Below are 18,112 nucleotides of genomic sequence, written 5' to 3' on the forward strand. Positions count from 1 at the left end.
GCACGGAGCTTGGCCCACATCAGGTGCTAAAGTGCTAGAATGAAAGGAGGCTTTATTCTGGATAGCTTCTTCGCATAAGATTATAAATACAAGCCGGCGCCATGGCTCACTAGGCTAATCCTCCACCTGCGGCGCCGGCACACTGGGTTCTAGTCCCGGTCGGGGTGCTGGATTCTGTCCTGGTTGCCCCTCTTCCAGGCCAGCTCTCTGCTGTGGCCAGGGAGTGCAGTGGAGGATGGCCCAAGTCCTTGGGCCCCGCACCCCATGGGAGACCAGGAGAAGTACTTGGCTCCTGCCATCGGATCAGCGCGGTGCGCCGGCTGAAGCACGCCGGCCGCAGCGGCCATTGGAGGGTGAACCAACGGCAAAGGAAGACCTTTCTCTCTGTCTCTCTCTCTCTCACTGTCCACTCTGCCTGTCAAAAAATAAAAAAGATTATAAATACAAAAGAACCTGTAAGGTCAAGAGAGCTCAAGGGCTGCACTGATCATCACCAGCACCACCAGCTGCATGGGATTATTTCACTTCAAGTCATTGCCTTAATGATCAGTGATTCAGCTGCCCCATCACACTAGCCACATCTGCAGTGTTCAGCAGCTGCATGCGGCCACCAGCTGGGGTTCTGGACAAGGCTGACCAAGAACACCCCTGTCACTGCAGAGAGTGCGACTGGGTGCTGTTGTTCGAGAGGAAGAAGCTTCTCTGGCCCTGAATGAACAGGCGAAAAGACAGGGAAGTTTTTAAAATGTTCAGAGTTTGCTTTGACATGAAGTAGAACAGTATAGAATATTACTGATTGAAATTCTTACCAAAGAAACCAAGATAGTAGCAGATTTTGAGAGTACAGATGTTATTAAATTTAGACGAATTTTATTTTTACAGTTTTTAATGCTCTATGAAGAATTTTTTTTTAAATGAACCTCTGAACTATTCTATATCAAGGAAGTCTAGGTCAAGATGAGAAGAAAATTCAGGAAATTATAATGTCTTCAATACACACATTTGGCAGGAACCCTGGAGGCAGGCATTTTGTATAAATCCACAGCAATAATGATCGATTCACACAAATGCTTCAAGGACCTCTGAAATTTTCTGTAAATGAATGAGAAATAATTATTTATTTTTAAAGACAACTGACTGAAGAGGAACATACTGCTATTCATTTTTAAAAGCCCAAAATATCAGATACAAATACTGAATTAAAATGGGAATATCCAATTAAAGCATTCAACTAAAATGGAAAATATTACCTGGTCTTTTACTCATCTGATCAACATTCCATATTTTCTGGTGCCGATGACCTTGAGGTCCTGAGAGAGGGAAGAAAGACTTAGTGCTTAGTATTATATCATTGAATTCTGAAGTATTGTGCTTATAAATATATACTTATAATAATGTAAACTAGCAGTAAAAAATAACACTATTTTCATAAATTAAGTTATACATTTTTATTTGGAATATAAATTTGATATGTCTTAAATTTAGCCAGATAAATAAAATTATCCAAAAAGATAATATGAATTTGCAAAGCACATTATCAGACACACAGAAGGTTGCTCCATAAATGTCATTTTTATATTGTGTGCATAATCACCAATAACCTTTTGCTAGGAAGTATAGTCCTTTTCTTACATTCGGAAGTCTATTATTTGATTTTTATTGTAATCCAGTTATCTCACGGAGTATCTGTTTAAGTTAAGGCTTCATATTTCACTGGATGTACTTGATAGATGTAGAATTGCCTGAATAAAAATGTCTTCATTTAACAATATTCAAGAAGTTTTCAGTAGAATAGACTTAAACACAACTAGTGCTGGAAATAAAGAGTTTACCAACCAGTGGTATTTACATATCATATCCTAAATTTTATGTTCATGTCTTTGGGGTTTTTTTTTTTGTCTTTTTTTGATAGTTAAGAAAGAATTAGATTTTTGCTCATCTGGAGCCATTCTTGCTGCTAACAAGCCACTTGTTTCATGACTAATCATGAATGACCCATTCATATTCTTTTTATGTCATCCCTCAGTACTTCACAAAAGTGTACCTAAACTCAGAATTGTAACACAATTTCACTCATTGGAGGACAAAAGTGATGTTAAAAATGTATCAACTATTTAAAAAAATCATTCATTCTTAGATAATATGTCACACAGTTTTATTACATTATTGCAATGCCCTTTCTTTACAAACAATGGTGAAAGCTGAGGTAGTTAAGGTTTTTCTTTTTTTAATGTCCTTATTTGGGAAAATAAGAGGCATGCTACTTTGTTGCTTTGTTACTTTTATTTTACTCATTTAGGAGATTGAAAAGTCTGGAATTTATTCAGTCATCTTTAAATACTGAAATAGGATACATAATGACAGTTGTTAAATATTTTTAAGGTTGGGTTGGCTGTTTCCTCTGATTCATTTACTAAAATTCTATAGAATTAGTAAAGACACTATCTGTTTTCCAACTACTAATAAGTTGGTGACAAATTTAATGGAGAGATGGAGAAACTTCATAACTAGAGGATGAAAGACTAAAGAAAAAAATTGCACTGGATAATTGTTAAAAATGGCACAACAGATTTTTTGCAAACTACTGTAGTATAAGTAAGATATGTCAGTATAGAATTGAGCTCAACTCCCATTACAACAGGACACTTAGAGATTTATAGCATATAGGCAGAATGAAGGAATCAGTGGATAAAAATTACTAAGAGGAGCCATCAAGAGTAGAGGGAAGAGATGTACAGTTCAGCACATGGTCACTTACCCCTAATGGTAGAGCTAGAAATATGCCAGGAGATTCCAATTCAATCTCATCAAGGTGGCATGTACCAATGCCATCTTACTTGTTAAAGTGATCGGTTTAAGTTCATAATTGATCAAAAAGATAGGATTAAGTGTCAAAGGGATTAAATAAAAAAGACCAGTGTCTGCAAATAATAATTGATAGAATTAAAAAGGAGAGAATGATCCTACATGGGAAGCAGGATACACAGCAGACTCATAGAGTGGCAAAAGCCTTAAACAGCACTCTGGCCTCAGAATCAGCCCTTAAGCATTCAGATCTGGCTAAAAAGCCCATGAGAGTTTCTCAGGCATGGAAAGCCAAGACACTGTGGGGAAAAAAAAAACCCTAAATGAAAGATCTCTGTGAGTGAGATCACAGAGGAAAGTATAGGCCATCAAAAAAGGAGGTACCTTTCTCTGAAGGGAGGAGAGAACTTCCACTTGTCTAAACAAGTCTAAACAAGATAGGAGTTGGCAAACTCAAGAGACTTCCATAGCCTTGGCAGCTCATGACAAGAGCCTGGGGTGATTACTGATGTCATAAATAAGAGTTTCAATTGTTAAATCAATGATGGGAGTCACTGTGTACCTACCCCCCATGTAGAACCTCTATCCTTAATGTGTTGTACTATGCAAATTAACAGTAAAACTACTACCCAAACAGTACTTTATACTTTGTGTATCATTGTGGGTGCAGTATGTTGAAATCCTTACTTAGTATATACTAAGTTGATTTTCTGTATATAAAGATAATTGAAAGTGAATCTTGATGAAGAATGGGATGGGAGAGGGAGTGGGAGATGGGATTGTTGTGGGTGGGAGGGAAGTGATGGAGGGAAAAGCTGCTATAATTCAAAGTTGTACTTTGGAAATTTATATTTATTAAATAAAAGTTTAAAAAAATAAAATATTTAAAAACATAAAAAAGAGTAGAGAAATTCTTGCTATGTTGGATGAACAGTATTCTTGCTAAAGCTAACCCATCAAAAGTATAGGATGCAGAAGTATATCATCTTATCAATAGTAGGGGATTCTTGATAAACTGACATAGCAGGCTACTTTGCTATAACTGGGCTCAGCAGATGAAGGCCCAGGCCTCATTCAGAAGAGTGCTGAAGGAAGCCTTACTAATGTCTGGTCCAGAAAGGAGTCTGCCAACAGATTCATCAGAGGATGAAGTAGGAGACATTAACATATCATGCAGTGTTTAGAACTAATCAATTTTTGAAAGATTGACTTAAACCTTGACTTTAGTAACAAGTAAATCCCTTTGAATGAGAATAAAATAAGGACATTCATGTAAGTAAACTTTCATCTTAAACTGTGTGAAGACATAGTTTTAAATCCCCAAAATTCTTTGTTGTAGTATGCAATTAAATTTATTTTAATGAGAGCATCTCAATTCATTGCTTAAGTTCTCTTCTGATAGATTAGAGTTTTTATTTTTTCTCCAGTGTTGAGATTAAAGGATTTGGTGTTAAGCTCAACAGTAGATATCCTTAATAGGATTGACACAATCAAAGGAATAATTACTATACTCCACTGAAAGCGTTCTTTAAGTGGAGAGAAGGCAAGAGCAAATCTTATCTTTAAGACTCTTAAAATTGTTTAACTTGACACTGTGTTTACTTGACATTTTAATAACAAGAGCAGCAGGATCCTTTTTCTTTAGAACTATCCTGGGAAATTCTTTAAATTATCTTCTTAATGGCTTATCACACCATCTGTCACTGCTACAGACAATCTAGCATGGAATTCAAGCACTTGTGTGGGCCCAGTCTTCTGGGGTTAACCAGAATGCTCAGATAGATAAGAACAAGGAATCTCAATAAATGCTTGTTGGGCATCTAGCGCTGTCTAGCGCTGTCCTTGGTCCTGAGCACTCCTTGTTGTTTTAGAATTTATAGGTTAATGGGGGGAAGGGAGCAGCACTGAAAATAGTACAAAATTATATCACTTTTTGACAAGTGTTATGACAGCATATGGCTTAGGATGCTTTGGGAACACACAAGAAGAGTGCCTATCTCACTCCTTGGGTTGGAATGGGAGTGGGAATATGTAGATATGGAATAGAAGGAACTGTGCATTTGCATGTGCAAAAGGTCTTGAAGATATGTTGGAAATGAACAGAGGTCTCCTTGGTAAGGGAGGGAGGAAGGATATGCCAGAGGCAGCTGCTAAACTGAGACCCAAGAGTAGCAATATCAAGGAGGAAGGAGAAGGACTAGGAAGAATGTTCCTAAAAGAAGTAACATCGTCATGCACAAAGTCCCAAGAGCAAATGAGAATGCGTGTTCAGTTTATTAGTTGAATTAGTGCTTCTCAAACTTTAATGGTCATATAAATTAGCTTCGTTTAATATCAAAATTCATATTCTGACTCATTCTAGGGAGGGGCTTGAGTTCCTAGGCATCTAACCAACTTCTGGATGATACTAACTTCTGTGGTTTGTGGACAAAACTTTGAGTAGTAATTTTTAGTTAACTGAATTTCCAGAAAATTGGATCTCTCTCTCTTTCTCTCTCTCTCTCCCCTCTCAAAAATTTCCTACTTCCTAGTACATTTTTGACAGTGACCTACTTATTCACAGTGAATGAATCATTGATGGTTGCAGATTGGTGGAAAGATAACACATTTGTTCATAGTTGACATTTTTCTATGAAAAGATTGCTTTATAGAAGCCTGTTTTAAACTTACTATTTATAAGTCTGTCTTTTTCTGAGATTTATTTATTTAAAAGGCAGAGTTATGTAGAGAGAGGGAAAGATAGAAGATGTAAGATCCTAATATACTGGTGTACTTCCCAAATGACCACAATAGCCAGGGCAGGACCAGGCTGAGCTAGAAGCCTGGCACTTCATTTGGGTCTCCCACATGGGTGGCAGGGGCCCACGAAGTTGGGCCATCTTCTGCTGCTTTCTCGGGTGTGGTAGCAGAGAGCTGGATTGGAAGTGAAGCAGTCAGGACATGAACAAGGGCCATATATGATGCTGATATTGCTGGAGGCAGCTCAATCCACTATGCCACAACACAGCCTCCTCAAATCCATTTTTTCTTTCTTTCCTACCTTGATAGATCTCCTCATTGAAACATATTTAACAGTTTCTGCGTAAGATCAGTCTGGAAAAGTTGTTCTTAATATATTTTGTCAACACTCGTCAAAATCATAGGCAAATGTCTCTAGGAAGAATTTGCACTGTTTCCCATTAGAAGTAAGTTACAAGGCTGCACTGTACCTTGACAGTGTTTTTTTAAGTATCAATTTGTACATATCTTAATAAATGTATGAGTTTTATGTCACTGCTGTCCCTACTACCTTCATAACTGCAAGTGTTCTGCCTCTCTGAGAACATCTCTGCAAATACCGTAAATATTCCATCCTAATCTCAACAGGTGGGAAAAGACTGGGCTGTGTTCTACTGTAAATTCACATCTGTATCATGTGATTTAATAGAAAGCCTCCTTATACATCTTTTTTTGGGTGTTAGAGAACTTTAAAGTGATATACCATGTGTCTTTGGAGATGAGAAGTTGTTATTGCTTTCGGTATTGGTGTAGTGCAGGTGTGTCACACTTACTGTTAAGAATGCACTGATGTTTTTGTCCCATCAGGGGCTCTAATTTCTCATTTAATTCTCACCACAATTAGAAATAGAAGGGGTTTTCAAAATGTTCATTGAAAAGGCTTATTGTGGAAAAACAACTATGCATGGATTTCAAAACTTTTTGCACTAAAGTAAACTTTTAATTCCATTCCCGTGATTTTTGGAAGTACCATCATATTGCCATTTATACATACATATTTAAACATATTTATTAATTTATTAATACTGTCCCGGCTTATAGTTAGAACAAATGTCGTGAGCCCTTCTCATAAACAATAAAATCTTCTGCACTTTCATTAGCACCTAATACCTCACAGTCACCTTAAAAAGAAGGACTTTCACATCATCATGCCTCTGGGTAGACTTGTCATGTCTTCCTTTCAATTAGATGTTACCAGTTCTTAAACTTGGAGGTGTATGTGAGGAGTTCTGCAGCAGTTGTCCACACTGTATAAAAGGTGCTTTATCAACAACTAAATCATTTTCAAAGTTGATCTTTTACTTTTACCTATTTTCAAAGTACCCCCATGATTGTGAACAAAATCAGCTCTGCCGGAGTTACTGAGATTCCCTCCAGAGAAGTCAGAGTTCACTGCAGTGCTGTTCCGACTGTTTTGTATCAGAAATGAGCAGCCCTGGGTTCTAGTCCCGGTCGGGGTGCCAGATTCTATCCTGGTTGCCCCTCTTCCAGGCCAGCTCTCTGCTGTGGCCAGGGAGTGCAGTGGAGGATGGCCCAAGTGCTTGGGCCCTGCACCCCATGGGAGACCAGGAGAAGCTCAGCGCGGTGCACCGGCCACAGCGCACCGGCCATGGCAGCCATTGGAGGGTGAACCAATGGCAAAAGGAAGACCTTTCTCTCTGTCTCTCTCTCTCACTGTCCACTCTGCCTGTAAAAAAAAAAAAAAAAAGAAAGAAAGAAAGGAAGGAAGGAAGGAAGGAAGGAAGGAAGACAGAAATGAGCAGCCTAACTTCTCAGCCTACCTACTTTCACTTCCTGGGTCACTAACCCTGCCTGTACTGTCCTAAGTGGGGGACGTAAGTCTGGAATGGCCTGGATGGAAGTGATCACTAACTCACCATAGCTAGTTGGGGTACATAGAGCAAGAGGATAAAGAGTTGTGGGGATGCTACACCCTTTCTCTCTAAGTTCCTGCACATAGGACTTGAATGGTTTCTAGAAGAAATAATATAAACAGTTCAAGGTCAAGGTATTATGATCCAGTTAGCTTGGTCTATGGTCTCATCTTCCACATGTATGTGATGTGGAACCTAACAAGGATACCTGTTTGGCTTTGAAGCATCTGCAATTGGCTTTGAGATGAAGTCATATTTAGGTGACAGCTGAAGATGTTATGGGCCCAATATTGTAAGAAATCTGTAAAAATAGGACTCAGAACTTCTGTGAAATATTGCAAGTGACTTCCAGAGCTACAGGAAACGTGCATAGTTTATTCTGAGATGTGATTTGTAAATGAAGAGGCCGAGATCCAGAAAAGCTAGGTGGCAGAGTAGCTAGGTATTAATGGCCAATAAATGGAGCCCATGTCCTCCACTCCCTCCTTCTCCTTCCTTCTTTCCTTGCTTCCTTTCTCTCTTTCTCCTCAGTCAAATAAATATTTTATTTCATTTATGCCATTCTCCTCCTCAAGGTAACAATTACTCAGAAAATATTATGTGAAAATTTAAAATAAAATATATTTTACTTGAATTATTCTGGATGATTTTTGCTGAGTCTATCATTTGCTATATCATGCTATCAATAATCATTTAAAAAGTGTCACCCACAGTAATTAATGAAAATGCCAACAGACTACACTAGGACAGTGTTTGACTTATGGCTAATTGCAATGTGATGAAAACTGACTAATACACTTGAAACATGAGAGTTACATATTAATTAAAAATACACTGGTTATTTGATCTTGTATGTGCTATTTCTATGTGGGTGCAACTGGAAATTTTTATACTTAGTGAAATAAGCCAGTCCCAAAAGGACGAATATCATACCACATGTTCTCACTGATCTGTGGCTGCTATACCTGGCGCTGTGCCAATCTGAAGCCAGGAGCTGGGTACTTCCTCCTGGTCTCCCATGTAGATGCAGGGACCCAAGCACTTGGGCCATCCTCCACTGCCCTCCCGGGCCACAGCAGAGAGCTGGACTGAAAGAGGAGCAACCGGGACTAGTACCCGGTGCCCCAACTGGGACTAGAACCCGGGGTGCTGGTGCCGCAGGTGGAGGATTAGCCAAGTGAGCCACGGCGCCTGCCAAACAACCCCTGTTTTGACTGTTGAGGAATATTTTTTTCATACTATTTGTTGAGCTCTTTATTAGTATAGAATTAATCTTATGTGTATAAAGTTAATTGAAAATAGATCTTAGTAAAAAATAAGAATGGGAATAGGAGAGAGAAGAGGAAGAAGCGTGGGAGTGCAGGTGGAAGGGCAGGTAGGGTGGGAAAAATAACTATGTTTCAAACGTTGTATTGATGAAATGCATGAAGTTTCTATACTTTAAAAAAGTTTCTGGGTAAAAAAGAGAAAAGAAAAATGAAAATTATATACAGGACTGTTAGATCATATTTTTAAAAAGTATTTAAATGAATTATACATGTTTCATGTGGTCAACAACAACAAAAATAAAAACTGTGTAGACTTGAGATGCCAGTACATTTTTAAATTTCAAACTAGCATGTTTTCAGAAGATGAATGTTTAGAAATACTTAAAAGTTTCAGAGGACTTTCTGTATTTGTAAGAGGCTCAGTTTTAAATTTCTAGTCATGTTATAAAAGCAAATTTGGCAATAATTGCCATTTTATCACTTCTTGACAATATAGAGATAACCTCAACGTTTTTAAAGTATTTATACAGTCTTACACAATCAGTCCCACTAAGGCTTGATAGGGATAAAGGGAAGAGTATAAGTAGAATTTTAGGGGCAGAGAAATTAAGGGACTATCTCCAGCCACACAGATGACAAAGGGATAACCTGCACTTTCTAAAGTCCACAACTTTTCATGGTACTATCATGAACCCTGCTTAACATTATGTTTTGCTTTTATTTAAAAATAGCATAGATATTTTATAATGTGTTGACAGAGGGTAATTAGTGTGATAATTGAAAGTACTTTATTTTAAAACTGCTTGCATAAGAAAAGATGCTAACATTGCTAGAAGTCAGATGGATACAATTCTGTGCATCTAAGCACTGTGGAAGGCAGTGGGTTGCAGTTTTATAATCATAATAGGGTAGTCTATCGTGGCTTCCCAATTACAAAAGGGTACCCAACAAAGAAATGTTCATTTCAGTGAAAGGATTTTCAGTGCTTCATGCAATCAGAAAAGATGATTTTGATAAGCCACATGGTGTTTAATTCATACACTTCTAAATATGGAGATGACTCACCGGATTATGCTCTGTTCTCTTTTGTGTTTTGGGGCACAAACAGCAAGTTGGAGTCACCACTGATGTTCGAAAGTTCAGAAGCACAGCAGGGCAGCAGCAGCGGCGGCTCAGGAGGCAGTCTGGGTGGCTCCATCACAGCCTGTAAAAAGGTAACCTTGCCTTATCCTACTTTCTTCTCACCAGATGAACTTAGACACTACTTGAGTTCAACCTCTCAAGCACTTTTTCTGACATCAAAATATCTATAACAAGCAAATGACCCACATTTTCCCTTCCCAAATAAGTCCCGGTGACATTAAAACATGACCAGAAAACTTGAGCAGTTTTAAGAAGCAAAACCTGACAATCACAAGCCCCCATTATTATCCCCCGACAACCCCAATTTCTTCCCAAGGACCTCTTCTCAACCTCACCGATTGCATCTGCTTTCCGAAAATTCCTCACAGGCTTTGAGGACTTGTGACAGTAAAATCAATCACAATTAATTAAATCAATGAAAAATCAGAAAATTTATTGAATTAAAAGTATGTTATGGAAAATATAAGAACGGAAGGAGGAGAGTAGGTGGGAGTGTGGATGGGAAAGAGGGTAGGGTGGGAAGTATTATTATGCTTTTTTTCCAAATTTTTTTTATTTATTTGAAAGTCCGAGTTCCAAAGAGAGGGAGAAACAGAGAGAATCTTGCATACAATTGTTCACTCCCTAGATGGCCATAAAGGCCAGGGTTGGACCAGGCTGAAGTGGGGAGCCAGGAGCTTGTTCCAGGTCTCCTACAAAGGGATCAGGGATCCAAGCACTTGAGCCATCTTCCACTGCCTTTCCCAGACTATTAGCAAGGATGTGGATTGGAAGTGGAGCAGCCAGGACACAAACAGGAGCCTATATGGGATGCTGGTAGTGCAGGTGGCATCTTTATCTGCTATACCACCACGCTGGCCCCTCATTATGTTCTTAAATCTCTAATATGAAATACATGAAATTTGTTCATCTCATGTAAATTTAAAAAACTTCAAAAATACAAAAAACGCCTTCCAAAGTCTGAGTCTAAGAAAATTTCATGACTGTTCTCCTTTTGTTGTTTTCCTAGAGTCTCCTTGACTTATGTTATTAACAGAAGCCAAATTACATTTCTGAATATCATATAATAATCTTACTTTAAAACAGCTAGCAAAAAAAGTTGCCATTTGAATAACAAAATCACTCAGCTACTTCATTTTCCCAATCAATCCAACAAAAGCCTAGAAACATAAAGAAAAATACCCAAGGTTGGCCACCTGATATGTACATCATTATTTGACACTGATTCCAGAAGAGAATATGTTTCTTCTAACCCAAGCACAAAGGAAGTCACACTGGATTATTTCATTTATTGCAAAAAAGTAATTATAAAAATATTACAGATGTAAGTTAAGCCAAATTCTGATACCAAACATATTGCATATGTAGGTAAACTATGTATAAGTATCTAATATGCAGTTTAGATATATGTATTATATATAAATATATTATTATGTACACATAATATGAGGGATCTTCAAAAATTCATGTACATGTGTATTATATTTTAAAGTATGGGATTCAACCCTTTTTGTGCCAAAATAAACTTGTCTTTAGTACCATTTTCCATGACTGTTTTGAAGCCCCCTCACATGTATCCATTTCTTGATTACTGCATCTGTTAAGCAGCTATGCTTATCCTATGGTTGTATGGCTTCCATGGATCTTCCAGCTTGCAACTATTAAAGAAAGTAACAGATACCTGCACTAGAAATTAGGTAGTCATAGAAAAGTAGTAGTAAGCATAAATATTTGCACACATTCTTCTGCACATGTTCTGTGATGTTATTCTTCCATGTCATAAAACTCCTATGGAAGAGTCAGTGCTAGAAATTTTAGTCTTTAATGCAGAAAACTGAAGAAGTATCATTGAAAATGATTTTGAGTTATTTTTGAAAGAAATAAAAAATAGCTAAGGTCTCTAAGCCTTAGGCATATTCTATTAAATTCTGTAGCTACATATTATAAAAGCTTCACCAGATGTTTTAAATTTCACAAAACTGAACATTTTAATTCATTCTAATTTTTAAAATAATTAGATGCTAATTGATTAGAGCTTGTGTAGTATTTTTAAAATATGTTTTATTTTTCTTCATTTATTTGAAAAACAGACAAGCAGAGATCTCCCCTTGATAGTTCAGTCTCTAAATGCCTGCAAAGTCCAGAGCTAGGGCAGATTGAAGTCAGGAGCCAGGAACTCGATCTGGGTCTTCCACGTGGGTACGGGAAGGCCACAATGTGAGTCATCACCTGCTACCTCCCAGGGTGCACATTAGAAGGAACTTGGAATCAGTAGCTGAAGGGTCTTCACTGAAATACCAAACACCCTCCCTGTGCAGTATTTGAAAGGAATTAAACCAGATTCCCAGACCTTGACATCCAGTTCTATCAGAATAATTTCTATCAATAAGCATACAGCCGGCGCCGCGGCTCACTGGGCTAATCCTCCGCCTTGCGGCACTGGCACACCAGGTTCTAGTCCCGGTCAGGGTGCCGGATTCTGTCCCGGTTGCCCCTCTTCCAGGCCAGCTCTCTGCTGTGGCCAGGGAGTGCAGTGGAGGATGGCCCAAGTGCTTGGGCCCTGCACCCCATGGGAGACCAGGATAAGTACCTGGCTCCTGCCAGCGGATCAGCGCGGTGCGCCGGCCGCGGCAGCCATTGGAGGGTGAACCAACGGCAAACGAAGACCTTTCTCTCTGTCTCTCTCTCTCTCTCTCACTGTCCACTCTGCCTGTCAAAAAATAAAAAAAATAGTAAGCATACAGCCCCAGCAAAATAATTTAATATAGATATTAGCAGACTGAGACATTTAATAATTTATGCTGTTATCTCAGCAGAAGTTATTTCTCTGGAATAGAGACAGTCATATTCATTTCTTTTCAAACATTCATGTTCTGAAAATCCTGAACTGACAGAGCTGTTTAGGCTGTCTATTAAAAAAATTAAAACTGACACTCAGTCATCAATTCTAAATGACTTCCTCAGTGTGTGTTAAGACATATAAATATATTTACATATAAGAATTTAAAATGTAAATGTATTCCCACTCATTCCACCATTATTTCTTGAACAATTATTAGTAGATTGAACCATACAAAATTGCATTTTTACAGATCAAAAATGAAAAACTGTAGGAAGTTCCTTATGATTCAACATTAATACATTCAGAACTCTATTATATTTGAAGGAAAAATATGAGGGTAGATAAAAAATGGCCCCCAATTCTGAAGATTTCATAGCATGATTTGGTAAATAATAATTGTTTCCATTGTGAAAAGTCAGACAGTAATTCATAAGTTAGCTAATTATGTAGCATAACTATGTAATATCTCAAAATATAAATTAGGGGACAGCAAGTGTTATGAGTATTAAAAGCTAAGACAATAGAGACCTTAGACCTGAAATTGACAGCAACAAATTCAGCCAGGAAGTGGATCTTAATTCAGATTTGAATGGATGCTGAAGATATACAACCAAATTTATAAAGGGCTGCTACAAATTAATGAATTCAAAACCTTTCTGAATTGGTAATATATTTTTTAATATCCATACTACATTTCTCCCAAACTTAAACAGTAACTGCATTTAAGGGACTATTTAGTAGTTGTGTGCAATGTGTCAGACACCATGCAGGCTGCAGTTGTTTATTTTCCTTTCAAAAGAGTAGCCCACTACTTTCATTTCTCTTTGCATCCAAAATAAGACCCTCAAGAAAATGACATTCATTATTGAATGATTTCATGTGTTTTATTATTTTATATGTAACATTCATATTACTGCAACCTGATTTCAGTGATAATTGATCCATGTTTTATCACAGATAATGGGACTGGGGGAGAGGACGTTTATTTTATAAATGCACACATACTGGATGTTCTGTAGGAAAGAGGTAACAAGAACAGTTATGCCTTACAAGTAGCAAGGCTGTCCAGCTGAACCAACACTCTTCACAGTCAGTCTGCAATATGACTAACAGGGATCATTGAAACCTATTGGCAATTCCCCAGCTTCATTTCATGTAGTAGTTTCCTCTTCTTCCCCAGCAAGCCTGCTTTTCAGAACTGAAATCCAGCTAAATTAACTGGTAGAAGAAATGAAACAAGAGTCTAGAAGATAATGAATTAGTTGGATAATTAGCCTCTGAAAAACTGAAAGCCGATTGAATTTACGTTTTTCGAGTTTTTAGAATCCTATGGGGGATACGATTGCTTTCATTCCTTTTTGTTGTTAGAGAGACAGGGTCTGGAAACTATAGTTATGAGAAAGGAAAAAGACATCAGTGGACTTATTTGAAGGAGGAAGTCTTCAATACTTGAGCAATTGCTTTTCCAGAGAGCTGAGAGAACAAGACCACAGTAACAGTTTCCATTGAATGCCTTGGAAGATTGTTAATAGACCTATTTTTCTCCCAACAATGCTCAGGTGTACAAAATAAGCTATATGGCCACCCTAGCTGTGGTTTCGGAATTATCTCTTCTATCCCTCTCCTCTTCCTTTTTAGGAAGTAGGAAAATTATCACACAAATCCACACCAATGTATTAGTGATTGCATAGCTTACTGTAGTGGTGACAAACAAAATATGCTTGCCCCCTTCTACTGATAACCTCTTCCTTAACTGATGTTGATAATTGAGCCTATTGAATCTTGACTTGACCTAAGAATTCTACTTATTCCAGAATTCTAAGCAAGCATTATCAGTCCATCACAATTAAAGCATGAGATTACCTGTGCCATACTAATTTAATTGGCACAAGGACCTAGAGAAAGTTTTTGTGTGATTCCCCAAAGTAATACATTGATATGATGGAATTACAAAACACTGGAACAAAAAAAAATTGGAGAGTTGATAGTTGAAAGAGGACTTTAGAAATTCTTCCCAGTATCCCTAGAATTGTAGCTGCCATAGGCATTTCTCTTTCCATTAAATGAGCTAAATGCCTATAAATGTTATTCTTTGGTATTTGTTAAATGTTAAGTGAAAGGTCTTAATAAAAGCTTTATTATGAATCTAATCTTGTTATCTCTAAAGAAGCAGTGGGATGTTATGTAACAACTCCAAATTTAGAATCTAAAGACCTGAATTATAGCTAAGGTTTCTCTTTTTACTGTGTGATTTTAGGCCACTGGTGCCACCCTTTTTAACTCAGATCCTTTAGGGTTAATGTGTTGCTCACATAAGAAAAAGTTCAGGTAAGTCCTTGTCTCATATGCTTAACAAATATCAATTGATCTCAAGTAAATGGTCTTTACTCAAGACAAAACTCACTTAAAGAATTTTAAAACTAATATGAACATAACATGTGATGTGTCCTCTTCAATATCTATTAGATTTCCTTCTACTTTGAAAACTTTATATTCAATGTCATGTTTCCACAATAGCTGGACATTTTCAATCCATGCTTTACTTCACAGACTGAGGATTTACTATTTAAGGTACAGGAACCAAGTTCCTGAACAGGATTGATGTGAGGAAAGAATTGTTGGAGAAAAATCAGCACCACAAATACCCTCTCTTTTTATGTCATGTTAATTAAATCCTCCCTAAACTTGGACTTATCAAAGGCGGCAGACTGAAAACTCTCCAGTTTCCCAGAGGCAGAGTTTGATCTTAATATGACATCTGATCAGCTCTTTGAAGTTTCAAGAGCATTCTTCGCCATGCCTGACCCCCCTTTAAACTGAATTAATTTTGCTGTCAAGCATGCCACAGATCTATCTGAAGAATGACAGAATGGCTGTCCCTTGATGTTTCATCTTATTCTGTAAAATACACTTTCATGTAAGCCCATCTAAGTCCTCTTTGTGAGGACATGTAATTAACAAAGGCAATTCAATTAATGTGTGCAGTCATGGGCATACCATTTGGGAGGCTGTTTCAGAATCCAATCCATATCTCTAAAGACATTCTATTCAGTTATAATTGTTTTGGACAGAAGTTGCAACAATATTTCTAAGAAACGAAGATGCACATTCACTGTGCTTAAAATCTAGCTATGGCGGGAGAGTTATGGTAGAGTCTGCATTTGTTGAAGTCATTTCCTTCAAGGAAGGAAGTAAGGGCTTTAAAAATACAGAATTAAATCAAAATCAGCATAATTGAACCGTATTAATCTTCCTAAAGAAGGAACACAGTAGAGTGTCCACCAGTAGTGTATATCGCTTTCGGCTCTATAAGCTCTCTCTTCTGATCATGTAGTCTGTTGGTGATCTTCAAGTCTAGCTAAAGGAGAGGCTCTATCAGAGGGTGGTGTATCTTTTTTCAAAGTTCTAGGCACCCTTTTGTTTTTTTAATCACAAGAGCAATCAACAGCATTGAAGAAGCAGGGATATTTTAAAGAAAAGAAATATTATTGTCTTACAAAAGGAATTAGGAGACCTAATATAGGAATTCTAAAGAGAATTCCTTACAGCAAAGAGATACTGGAATCTTTTCAGTTAATCCCAGGAAGGATATATGTGGGAGGGATAGGGCAAGGGAAGGGGAAACCTGTATATGGACATTGGGGGAAGAGGAAAAAGAGCCCACACGAGATGCATTTGGAAGCCAAGGTTAAGTCCAATTCTAGGACCATGGGGGTTGAACTGAAGAATAAGCTCTATTTTTCCCCAAGTTTTTCATGAGAGGGGTATCATTAAAACCATTGAGATGGGCTGTTTAAAGCTAATCCATGCTTTACTTCACAGACTAATCTGTGGTAATCTCAAAGTGTCAATTCACTTCTATAGATTACCTTTTATGTACTCTATTAGTGACCACAGATCAGGGAAAACATATGGTATTTGTCCTTTTGGGACTGGCTTATTTTACTCAGCATAACGTTTTCCATTTGCATCCGTTTTGTCGCAAACAGCAGGATTTCATTTTTTTTTTTACTTTTGTGTAATATTCCATGATGTACATAACCTATAATTTCTTTATCCAGTCTTCAGTTGATGGACATTTGGATTGATTCCATATCTTAGCTATTGTAAATTGAGCTGCAATAAATATTGGGGTACAGATAGATTATACGATTATTTGTATTTTATATGTGAAGAAGCTAAAGCTCAAGTGAAATAAAAAAAAAAAAAAAACATTGAGAACAGTGACACAGCTCAGCAATTAAGCCTATGGGTCTAGATTCAGCCCAGTTGCATCTAAGCAGTCAGCCATAAAAATTCCCCCTGGGGGCAATTCCACTGACTGTCTCAGGACACTTCTGTGTGCCCCCGCATCTAGGTACCTTCAGGACTTCACAGAATGCAGATAATAAAGGCTTCTGGCAGGGACTTATTTCCTCTGCCTTCAGCAAAAACAGGTCAACAGGCTGAGTGTCTTCTCTTGCTTTTAAGATGGAGAGAGCCACACTGAAAAGAGGCAGGAGCTGTCTGTGCTACACAGAGACTTCATTCTTTGGAAATTGTTGATGCAGTGACCCTATGTGGGAACTTGGTTTAAAGCTATCCATTTTGGCTTATCTCGCAGTTGGAATATGATTCAGCTTCTTATTCCATAAGTCAGTGTGTTGGAGCACTTCTGTTCTGAACTCTGCCCCCCACCCCCTTGCTTCTAACTATCTTGCTATATTCCAATGTGCTAGCCTTATTCTGTTCCAAATGGCTCAGTTCCTTGAGCATTCTTTTTGCTAAGTGTAAAGAACTCCTGGAAGGATACTGTAGTGCCTTATCTTTTTTTTTTCCTAAAAAGTAGGGCTTTCAACACCCAAAATAACTTAGAGCAGTTTGCAGAACGGAGGGTGATGCTGCACTATTGGAACTTGGCAAGTGACTTTTTCTTCTAAATTATTGCTGTTATTACAAATATCGCTATCCAGAAATTGAAAGAGTATTACATTTCACAAATATCTAATCTGGAATCCAAAATTAACCTTTTTTTTTTAATCCTTGGATATTTTCAGAAAGACTAGCCAGCTCTCTAATAACAAGACTTAGGCTGTCTTCTCTCTCCTTTCAAAGCCTCATAATGGTGGACCATTAACCACTAGTCCTCATTGAGCCCATCTTCCCCTCGTTTGTGTGCCCACACTTACAAAGATCATCTCTGCTTTTTCAGAAGGAGACCTCAACTGAAAGACATATATCAGAGTTCATCCACTTGATGGTGGAGAGAATTCAAGAAGTAGGTGTACTCCTTAAACTATGTGTCCACCTGCATAAGTCCTAAAGGATAGTTACTGTTTCTTTAATATTTATTTATTTAAGAGCCAGAGTTACCAAGAGGCAGAGAGAGAGAGCGAGATCTTCTGTCTTCTGGTTCACTCCCC

The 18,112-nt window shown here is 37.8% G+C and overlaps 1 protein-coding gene across 3 annotated transcripts in view; it reads left to right on the forward strand.

Annotated features, from left to right (window-relative positions):
* Nucleotides 1-18,112, forward strand: part of SPHKAP (SPHK1 interactor, AKAP domain containing) — a 185,953-nt gene that overhangs the window by 31,556 nt on the left and 136,285 nt on the right. For all 3 annotated transcript variants that reach the window (XM_008259275.5, XM_008259274.5, XM_008259276.5), the window contains one exon: nucleotides 9,834-9,939. In XM_008259275.5, coding sequence (XP_008257497.2) covers nucleotides 9,834-9,939 — 106 coding nt within the window. The remainder of the gene's footprint in view (nucleotides 1-9,833; nucleotides 9,940-18,112) is intronic.

The sequence above is a fragment of the Oryctolagus cuniculus genome, chromosome 3 (genome assembly GCF_051225735.1).
Source record: "Oryctolagus cuniculus isolate XC-2025 breed Fujian yellow rabbit chromosome 3, ASM5122573v1, whole genome shotgun sequence".
In the NCBI taxonomy this organism is placed as follows: Eukaryota; Metazoa; Chordata; class Mammalia; order Lagomorpha; family Leporidae; genus Oryctolagus; species Oryctolagus cuniculus.